The sequence below is a fragment of the Enoplosus armatus genome, chromosome 15, assembly GCF_043641665.1.
Source record: "Enoplosus armatus isolate fEnoArm2 chromosome 15, fEnoArm2.hap1, whole genome shotgun sequence".
In the NCBI taxonomy this organism is placed as follows: Eukaryota; Metazoa; Chordata; class Actinopteri; order Centrarchiformes; family Enoplosidae; genus Enoplosus; species Enoplosus armatus.
The window spans coordinates 6,673,764-6,684,077 of NC_092194.1; the positions used below are offsets into that span (position 1 = coordinate 6,673,764).

General features: G+C 40.0%; 1 protein-coding gene across 1 annotated transcript in view; it reads right to left on the reverse strand.

The window, feature by feature from the left end:
* The window catches only part of ralgapa2 (Ral GTPase activating protein catalytic subunit alpha 2), an 83,797-nt gene extending 74,308 nt beyond the window's left edge, over positions 1–9,489 (reverse strand). Inside the window, exon 1 of the mRNA XM_070920697.1 lies at positions 9,384–9,489. Within this exon, the coding sequence (XP_070776798.1) occupies positions 9,384–9,489 (106 nt within the window). The remainder of the gene's footprint in view (positions 1–9,383) is intronic.
* Positions 9,490–10,314: the final 825 nt, after the last annotated feature.

The following is a 10,314-nucleotide window of genomic DNA, read 5'->3' on the forward strand; positions in this document are numbered from 1 at the left end:
GTAAAAACTGTATGAACAATGGTCTAGATAATGCTGACAGTGATAACTTAATGATGCAGAGACCTGCAATCTTCTCTAGTGGAACCAATAAACACATGCCAAACAGATCAGCAGTGGCAGGTTTGGGTTGGATGACACTGTCCTCCATTGTGATTTGTTTCCTGTTAACTGTCAGGGAAGGGCAGATGTTCCAACCCCATGTGAGAGGGCCAGCTGGAAAATAATAACGTGCAGCCAGAGCTGAGGGCCAAAATATAATATTTTGGAGGGCAGAAAAACACAGCATCTTCTCAAAATGTTTTATGGAAGCGGATATAATAAACTCACTGTCATTTCCACAAAAACTCCAAGGAAAAATATACCACCCAAATGTCAAAGATTACACGGTTATTTTCCATCCCCTGGCTGGGTAAACACTATTTTGATATTTCAGATGTCATCACATCACTGAGGGTCTCACTGTGACTTCTGGGGCCAAATGTGAAAGGGTGGATTAGCCCGCTGAGTCCCGCACAGTATTATATAACCCTGTGGCATGCCTTTGGTGCATAACAACTTCACAAAAGGTAACTATGGATAGGAGGACACCATCCATCTGGCGGGCAAAGCAGCATCATTTTTGATTTTTCTTTTTTAAACTGAATAATCTCTTTCTGTTGCTTGCTATTCTAATGAACTGATGTTAAACTGGGTTTGCCCTGCGAGCACTACTAGAGTGCACACAGCAGTGTGCACATAGGGCTTGTTAGTCAAACGGGTGAAGGTCATCTAGTCAGCTGAAGCCTATGGCATATTTACACAATCAAAACCAAACGTCTGGCTACTCTACACACAGCTCCCTGTTCAAACTTAATCAGCACACAACACATGCAATTATAAGCACTCACAGTTAATGTTCAAAGGTTGTGTCAAACCCTATTTAACCCTCGAATTACAATGTATGCCGTTTATGCCACCTAAAGCAGAATCATTAATATGCCATGTCATACTCAAAAAGCAGTCTAATCAGGCCTTTGATCAGACATGCACTCATTTGCATTAGCTCTGGGCTAGCTAACACTGCAGGTGCACTATATTCGTGCCAGAAAGGAGATGAAGAGAGAGAAAAGACTGATACGTTTCTTTGGCAGTGCGCTCAGATCAGACACAGAGGACTCTTTAAGGGCCCCGGCAGAGGGATGCCTGGAGGGCGCCAACACATAGTGGAAGAGATACGGGGGTGGTAGCTAATGTAGAAGCTGATAGATGCACCAGAGATGGCGCTTCCTTTTCTAAATGGTTGTCTACAAACAAAGAAGAACCATGAGAAATTAAAAAGACTGCAAGAGATTGATCATCTGGGGATAAGCATGAGGGAGACTCCAAAGGCACACTCATATTTAATACAGAAAGTCTTAAGTTCAAAGTCATGTGCTGCTTCATAATACCAAAAACTATGTTTTAATCTCACCCTTTTTTAGAGAAACAAAGCTACACAAACCACATTTTAGCTGCTTTGCATTTTAAACACTAAATTCATTAAAAAAAAAAACATTTTAAACCACATTTTTTCACCATAGTTCACTTTCAAGGTGTTACCTTAACTAAAAAAGTTCAAATACAAGGAACTAAATTCTTTCTTAAATGTATGTTATGTACATTCAAATGCTATGTTGTATTTTATGTGCTGTTGACATGTTTTCTTTGGCTATAGAGAAGATAAAATGAATGATATGGAGAAAAACTGAAATAAATCAGCTGCAGATAGCGTTTTGTGACCCATGGCTGCCTAACAAGGTTGATATTTGACCAGACAGAAAGGAGTTTAATCATAAATCTGTTAAAACCAGCTGAGGAGGGCAAATCAGTCACATGATTTTACACAGTTACAATAGGTAACAGGCTGCATGAGCCTCATTTGAGGCCTTGATGACACACAGCTGCTTCTAATACTGTTGAATGTGCTCCAGGCTGAGCCAGTCTGGAGATGTCAATCATAATTCAGCACTCACTGGGCCAAATTGATGTTCCTTATCAGGGGGTCGATTGGAGCCAATTCGCTTAGTTTTCTCTATCAGTATTGACAAGAGACTCATCTTCTACGGATTGGTTTAGCTTATAAAGCTTTCAGTATGCAGCATAGCACAATTGTGGCCATGCAACCCTGCAGTGGGCTTGCTGATTTTGAGCTGCTACAGCTAGTCCAAAGAAAACATTAATAACTGCCGTGGCTATGCAATGCATCATCCTCTCTGACCAATGTATTCACAGAGAATGATTAACATACTGCCAGGCTAAAGCAATGGTGCAAAGCATGCAGCTCTCTCTGAGTTGACAGAGGCACAGCATGAGCTGCAATTCGTGTAAGGTATGCCAGTCTGTAAAAACTTTCTTTAAAATTGTCAAAAGGCTCTGAAGAAGTAATGGGAAGCTCAGGATAAATGCTACAGCATAGTGTCATCATATTGTTTATGATTCAGTACAAACTGCAGCTGCATTAAAACAAATTCAAGAAATGTAATAATCATGAAAAGGGCATTTCCCGCAATTGCAACACTTTGGGTTCATATAATTGAATTATGATGCCACTGTGCCAAACACTGCATGAATGCCTCTCAACTTGCAGTCAGTGTCTAGCTGTGTAACAGATTGGGGCCTATGGGTCTACGCAGAGCACAGTGTGAAAGAGTCATCGCAGAACTGGCAAAGCCTGACCTCATCCCAGTCTGAGCTCACACATTAGAGAGTGGCTTATCTTGGCAGCTCAGTACTGAAGAGCTGCTATACCTATATATATTTGTTTCCCTGTAAATGTATTACTTCTGGACACTTCTTTTTTTTCTCAAATCGAGGGCAGAAAAATCCCAAATTAAATATGGACACCAAACAAATTGGTTGAAATTTCTTCCCTTCCATCAAAGGTTAAAAATGCCACAATTACCACAATGTGAGGTCACATGGACACTGTAGGTGTACTACCTACAAATTATTCTTATGTTTAATTCGAACTATTAGCCCTAATTAATGTAGTAAAGAAAAGAAGGGCAGTTTCTCAGGAAACCAACATACGTAATAACGTAATAATGTCTACCTACATTACGAACTCTTAGTCCCTATAAAAAAATGTGTGTCTTTTTCAAGCATCCATGTTTTCATCCACTTGCAATGTTCTTATTGGCCATTGACCATTCAACGTCAGCTGATACCTCACTTCCTTTACATGACAAATGTCACTACAGGGCTCACAGAAGGGAACACATTAAGTAAAGACCAAAGCAGCGCTACCTGAAAAAACAAGTGTATAAATATACAAATACATATCATTTTTGAAATCCCTTTTTCCTGCAATTCATCACCCAGTATTTCAACTGAGTGTTACAATCTGCTAATACTGTCATCCAAAGCTAAGTGTTTATTTTCCTTAGGCTTTAAACCTGGAAATCCATAGCAGATTAGCAGGAGCTTGGGCATTCAGAAAGGCAACATGAAATGTAAATCCACTTTGAGATCAAATCTTGGTAAGAAGTGGTGACACAGTAAACTGTAGGTCTTGGGCTAGGTAGGTTTGGCTATTATAAAAGAAGGACAGGTAAACAGTGTAACTAGACAAACTGGTTTTTCATGTACCGGGTAAAATCACACAGATATCATCCACCGCAGAACACTGGCGTTATTCTCTCTCTCTCTCCCTCTCCCCCCCTCTCTCTCTCAGACCAGCCGCTAGAAGAAAAAAGCCTTTCATACCACACCATGTGATTTCTATCATATTTGAAATTTCGATTTTAGGAGGCTCTGCAACACATGATAGTAATACCACAGACTGAAAACAGAAAAACAAGACCAAGAGCTTTCTGTACAGTACAGAAATATAAAAACATCCTGTAAATCTATGGGATGTTTTTATATTTCTAAACTGTACAGAATTATAAAAACTGAATGTTTATATTTAATAACATGTTGCCTAATGAAAACAAATCTATAACCAGTTAGCTCCTAGCCCCATCTAGATGTAGGGGTTAGCTAGAAAGAAAGGAAGAAGCAGTCAGACGTTTTAGAAGCAAAAGGCTAAAAATAGTTCATAGCTTTTTTATCATGGCATAGTTTGCAATTCTAATGGTCCAGGGGTTATGGAACAGGACTTCTTTATGCTGCCAATTGCTTATCTTCACACTACCACCAGTTTAGAGGAAGTCACAGGCATGCCATCTTAATAGCAGGAATAGGTGTGGAGAGAAATTGAATTATAAGTAATAGATTTAATGCCCTTGCTTCATTGCTAATACCTGCAGCTATTTGCCTGACCAGTTGACTAAACTGTTTTATTAATCTGAGTGGAGAAAAAGAAAAAAAATCTCAAGTGGAAAAAGTGGCCAAAAATGTCCAAATGTAGATTTACCAATTTCTAAACTCTGTTAAATCCTACTGTAGCCAAAAAAGCTATGTTAACCAATGACTATGTCTCAGCATTCTCAGCTGCTACACAACATACTAGTCTCTGCACGCACCTGCTTTCTGGCGAGTGCTGGCAGATATACTCAGTCTAGTTATACACAGCAGAGGCACCTGGCTGCTTTCCTAGCTAGCCCCTGTTCCACTATCTGTATCACCATGACTTTTCCCCATAGAGGGTTCTTTCATTGGCCTTCCTAAAAAGCTGAAATATGTACCTGAAGTTTCCAGTTATTGAGGCCAAGAATTATTTTGTTAGCGTTCAACAACAACATATCCCAAGCATTTGCCATCTGCTCACTGTCAAAGCCTCATGTGAGCTGTAGTTGTGGAACTGACAAAATAAACATTTGTGTCTTTTTTAAAAAGATGATTTCATCATTTTTTACTACCCAACGTCTCCTGTAAGTCTAGGTGGGACAGGGGACACAACTCTGGCTCTCTATTTAACAGCACTGTCTCTACTTGAATTGTGTACAGTGTTTCTTCCTTTCAACTCATTTTAGGGAGTCAAAAAACAACAGTTAAGCAGCCTGCCTTTGATTTTGATATGCAGGCAAACCCAAATTTCCTATCTCAAGTTCAGCATGACTGATATATTACCGGCTTATCACAGATAGCAGTATAGGCACATATAGCTTGGGACTGTCAGGGAAAGTAAATTACACTGCAACATTTACTAAAGTCAATCTGAATGTAGTTCTTTAAAAAGGTTTCCATATAGCTATTTACAATCTAAACTAAAATCCTAATTTAAATGTTTAAAACAGCTGATTCTGTGGCTCATTCCTCAATTTTCCTTTTGAATCTCCTTCTCCAGCAGCTCTACAGATCTCATGCTAAAGGCAAGAGCTAAGCTGCTAAATGCCAGGACCATAATGAGAGAAGCTGTTATCGTAATAGGCAACACCAGACAAAGACCTGTTAATGCCCGTCTAGTGTCACCAAACCTCAGACAATCTTAACGGTGTCACTAACAAATGCCTAAATAATGATGTTTGTCTTGGTCAATGGTGTAGTTTAAAGTCGATTTGTACAGATGTATTTTCACTTAGACATAAAAGAGTCTATTTGTTCTATCAGTGTCAAAAAACTTCATTAACCCACTGTGAGGCCCTGTATTTTCATTGTGAAGCAGAACCCAGCAAAAACTGAAAACTGTAGAGATGATCATGTATATTTGTGGATATTTATACAGACTCAACTTCAGTCAACTTCAGTGTGTGATAGCCTGTAAGGTAATAAGAAGAATAAGAAGAAGGCAAAAAGCCTAAAGACCCTAAAAAGTTAATAAAACCCATTTTGTATTATGGTACTTATTACTGAACTACACTTGGACAAAAGCCCTGAAGTGTTGATACCATTGCCTACATAGTGTGGGATAAAAGATGATAAGAGGCTGAAGTTATTCACAAGTCGAACCTGAGTGTTTTACAAAAAGCGAGAATCAGAAGTCGAGTGATCTCAGCCTTTACTTCAGCCACACAGAGGACCTTCTTGAGAGCCCTTCCAGTGTTGGCGCTCATTGTTTCCTCTGGTGCTTCACCTTGTGATTTCCTCTTATAACAGCAACGCTTTCAGTTGACCTTGACTCCAGCAACACTTAGAGCATGCACATGGGGAAAAGTAAGGTGTAATGACACCAGAGTTAATTTCTTTTAAAGATGAGTACAGAGCTACCTTTGGCTGCAAATTCACACACACCTACACCCACAAACAAACACACCTGACTGTTATCACTAAAAACACTTGCACACATTCACTGTTGTTCCCATGCAGTTCAGCAACAGGTTCAAGCTGAGCTTGTTTACAAGAGAGAACAAAAGGAATCAAATAATACCTACTTAGGATATAGCTTGTTCACTTGATTAGGTGATGTAGTTATTTGTCCTTCAACCAGTGGGCCGTGCTCAAGCCCTCATGATAGCAAAGCACTGAATCATAACTAGCTCCAGCAGCAGCAACTGGTTTACAGCTGACTGACACTCTCTCACCCTCTCTGTGAAGGGAGTAAGTGAAAAAAGAAATATCTCCTTCGGGAATCAATGGGTATTCTCCCAGACAAACACTCCTGTCTACAGTCAAAGAAGTGAGAAATATTATTGCTAGCATTTTGACCATCAACTTCCGGCTTATTTTTGGAGGGATTGGGGCAGTGGTAAGCAACAGCAAATGTCGGATGAGTTGGGACCGGAGCTTGAGAATGACTTTGAGCACGAAAGAGTGAGAGGAACAGCCGTTTGTGCCTCCATTGAGAGAAGCAGTGAGTGATCAGGTGGTTTGCTGGACTCCTGTAATTAACAACCTCAGCCAAATCCAGCCAGGCATGACCAGCAAATTAACATGCAGCAGCTTTCACACTCTATCCCACAGATCTGCTCAGTGAGCAGAAAACCAATACAGGGCCACTCTGAAAATAGCCCAGACCACAGATTGTCCTTTCAACTCCAATACCATCATAGTACAACTAGATTCAACAAGCTGGTTCAACAGATTTCTGGTGCTTGTACTACAGTAGCAGAGACAAATATTTAGGGTTTGGTAAATATGAATGGAAAACTACACTGGGTACTCCAAATTCTAAAAATGAAAGCATGCAGGTTAAAAAGTTAAACTTTGAATTTTGGAGCCCCCTACAAATTTAGGCTTTACAATCATCATATGAGGGAATTAAGCTTGACAGCCTTTCTTTTCATATAGGGTAAATTCTACTCTTGTAAATATACTGAATAGTATGATTTACAAAAAACACATCACGCTGTCAGCAGTGAAAGGCCAGCTATATTTCCTCAAGTCCCTGTCCTGTCCTCTACAGCACCCCATCTCTCATCACAGCTTCCTGTCCACACAGGAACCAGCAGCAACAGAAGGAAATCCTTCCTTAGCTGAAAGCACAGTGAAATCAGGGAGGTTGGGGGACATCAACATGTAGGCCCTACTATCAGCTGCTGGACAAACAGACCAGCTTTATCTTTAACTTCACATGAGGGAAAGAAAAACACAGAGGACATGCAGAGCTCTTGTATTGACCTCCACTTTGGTTGTACTAGTCTTGACATTGAAGGTGTGCTATGATAGCAGAAAGACCTCACCATATGAACTTCCAATAGCTGTGTTCAAGCTTCTGAAAACTATTAAGCTGAAACTGGCTGTCACAGTTGTGCCACTGCACAATAAATCAATAAAACAGCCAACATGCCACTATGAAAAGGTTACAAGCAAGCATGCATCAGGCAAACAATTGGTTCAAATCCTGAACATCTCAAAGGTACTTTGTTTCCAGAGTGATTCTTCTTTTCCATTGAAACTGAATGTCTTCACTGTCAAGTTTTGCCTAAAAGTGCCTAATTGTTCATCAAATGAGGTGATATTATTGTGGTTCACAGTTGTCATGTCTTGATTTGGACATGAGACCAAATTGGACATTGGAGTTAAAGCCTTTGGTAAATGTCAAAACATTAAAATAGAGATAAATCTGCAATAATTATCGTACTATTCATTTAATCTATATGGCATTATTATTCAAGTAAAAATATATTTGTTGATTAGACTATATATTAAACTGCATTACCTAGATGTTCATTCTTACGAGAGAGGATGAGAGAGACAAACTCTACGGGTAGAGAGAAATACCTGAACATAAGTGACCTAATTTGACTGAAATTCTGGAGAGAAAGGCACATCATACTGTATGTTGCAGTTGTAATTAATCCATTGCAGTTTTCCACATCTCACAATTCCCTCCTGACAACTTTCTTCCTCTCCACACTTTCCCAAAGTACCCACTGACCCTGATTTGTCTGTGATGCAATGAGAATAACAGAAGTGTATATGTACATATGTTACAGTCCCCAATACTATGAAGGTCATCTTGAATGTAACAGAACGGGTCTTCTCGTGTAGGATGCAAAGAAAAAGGTATATCTGCATACCTAAAATACAACTGAAGTTATGCTATACAGTTCCAAATACCTCTCTGTGTTGTTTAGATTGTTGCTGGTTCAGCAAAACAGGATGGACATTAACTATTAAACTTGCATGCCATGCATGTGGATTTGGCATTTAGACTCACAGGGGCAAAGACATCCACTATATGGGCTCTTTGGAGCATCCTGATAGTTGATCAATGAATAAAACCTTGAAAGTGGATTGGAAATGGGTTCCATTATGTGTAAGACAAAACTCTGATATGCAGAACAAGCCGGGCTACTACAGAGCAAATTCATGTCTCTTATCATAGTGAAGGAAGACAGGGTCAGAACAACAGCTACACAACTGTTTTATGACTTCCATAAATACTGTACTTCCTTGTCCAAAGACAATAACAAAGGGACTTCCCCAGTAAGACACCTTTACATTTTTTCATTTTTTTATAAATTAAATACATATAGGGATGAGCAACTTGATAGCAGCTCAACTAGGCAACCAGCTAGAGGAAAGCTCACTTCAGTCTAAAGTATATAAACGGTGACTTGTGTTTGTGCTAATCTCTTGAGCTACAGAGTTGCAATCACTACGTGTTCAACACAGCCAGGATGACACAGGACTAAATGACAACAAAGGTTGTGGTGGGCATCTGCTTCTCAACGACTGATGCCCTGACAAGGCAGCATCAGTTAGCATCGGCTGGCTAGTTAGCCACAAGGGGAGCTAGCTCACATTAGCTAGCATCCATGCCTTATCGCAGTGTGACTCGTCTGATATTAGTACGTAAAAAAATATAAATGGAAGCAGGTGGTGAGTGGCAAACACTTTAAATTGCTAAAGGTATTTTTTTTTGGTATTGTGCGAATTTCTGTTACCTGTCAGCTAGCTTGCATTAGTTACCGCAGTGACAGCCAGCCAGCTAACCTGACGCCTTGTGTGACGTTAGCTGTCGGCTGATGCCAGCTAGCTAGCTCGACTAGCTTAGCCTCGGCGATGCAGCATCAAAAGCCCGGTGACATTTCACTCACCTAACAGTGACCGGAGGTGTTTGAGCCGGGTCAGTACATCCTTCTTTGGGTCCAGAACTTTCTGTGTAGATTTCTTGACGTCTCCATGCCCCCTTCGAGTGAACATTCCGCTGTAAAATGCAACCGTGGAAGCTGAAATCACCTGTGTTTCACCATACACCAAGCCTCCAGTGTGACTGTCACTTTCCTCACCACCACTCTATTCCTGCTTGGTAAACATTCGTCCAACGGCCGCTAGTGTCCTGTTTTTTTGTGGGTGTGTAAACACGGAAGCGCAGCCTGACAGAGAGGAGTGGTCAGATAATATGAATACGCCTCTTTGTTTATTACCGTTTCACCTTGCACTCCCAGTACATTTATATTATTACGAGTTAGTTCACCTGTCAATGTACTTTCCCTATATTTTTAGTGTATGGCCAAGCTATTGCATTGTGCAAAGAGGGGTTTCGTCTCGTTCAAGTCCCATACTATTACCTCTTAAACACTTGAGAAAGACATGGTTGAGTGCGCTGTCCTGCAGTGAACTTTAGGTTGAAGAAGACTGGCACCCATCTAAAGTCTAAAACACTGAAATCACTTTGATGAGGTTTGATAATAGGAGGATGGGGTCTGGTGGTTGTAATAGCTCCCAAGCGCCCTCTGGTGTTTGAAATTGTTGAACACTATGGGAGATGAGAGGGAATGCCTTTTTTCTACTTAATATGTTCATGCAATGCGCTGGGAACAACAAAATATAAATGCATTGGAAGGAAGAGAGAGAGACTTGCAAAGGCAACTCTCTTTAATGGAAATAGCCAAAATGTTTTAGATTAGATGGTTTATATGTTTGGGATAACTCTAGGGCTGCAACTAAAGATTATTTTCATTACTAATTAATGTTGATTTTATTTTTATTTTTACGTATAAAATATCAGAAAACAAATCTAAAATG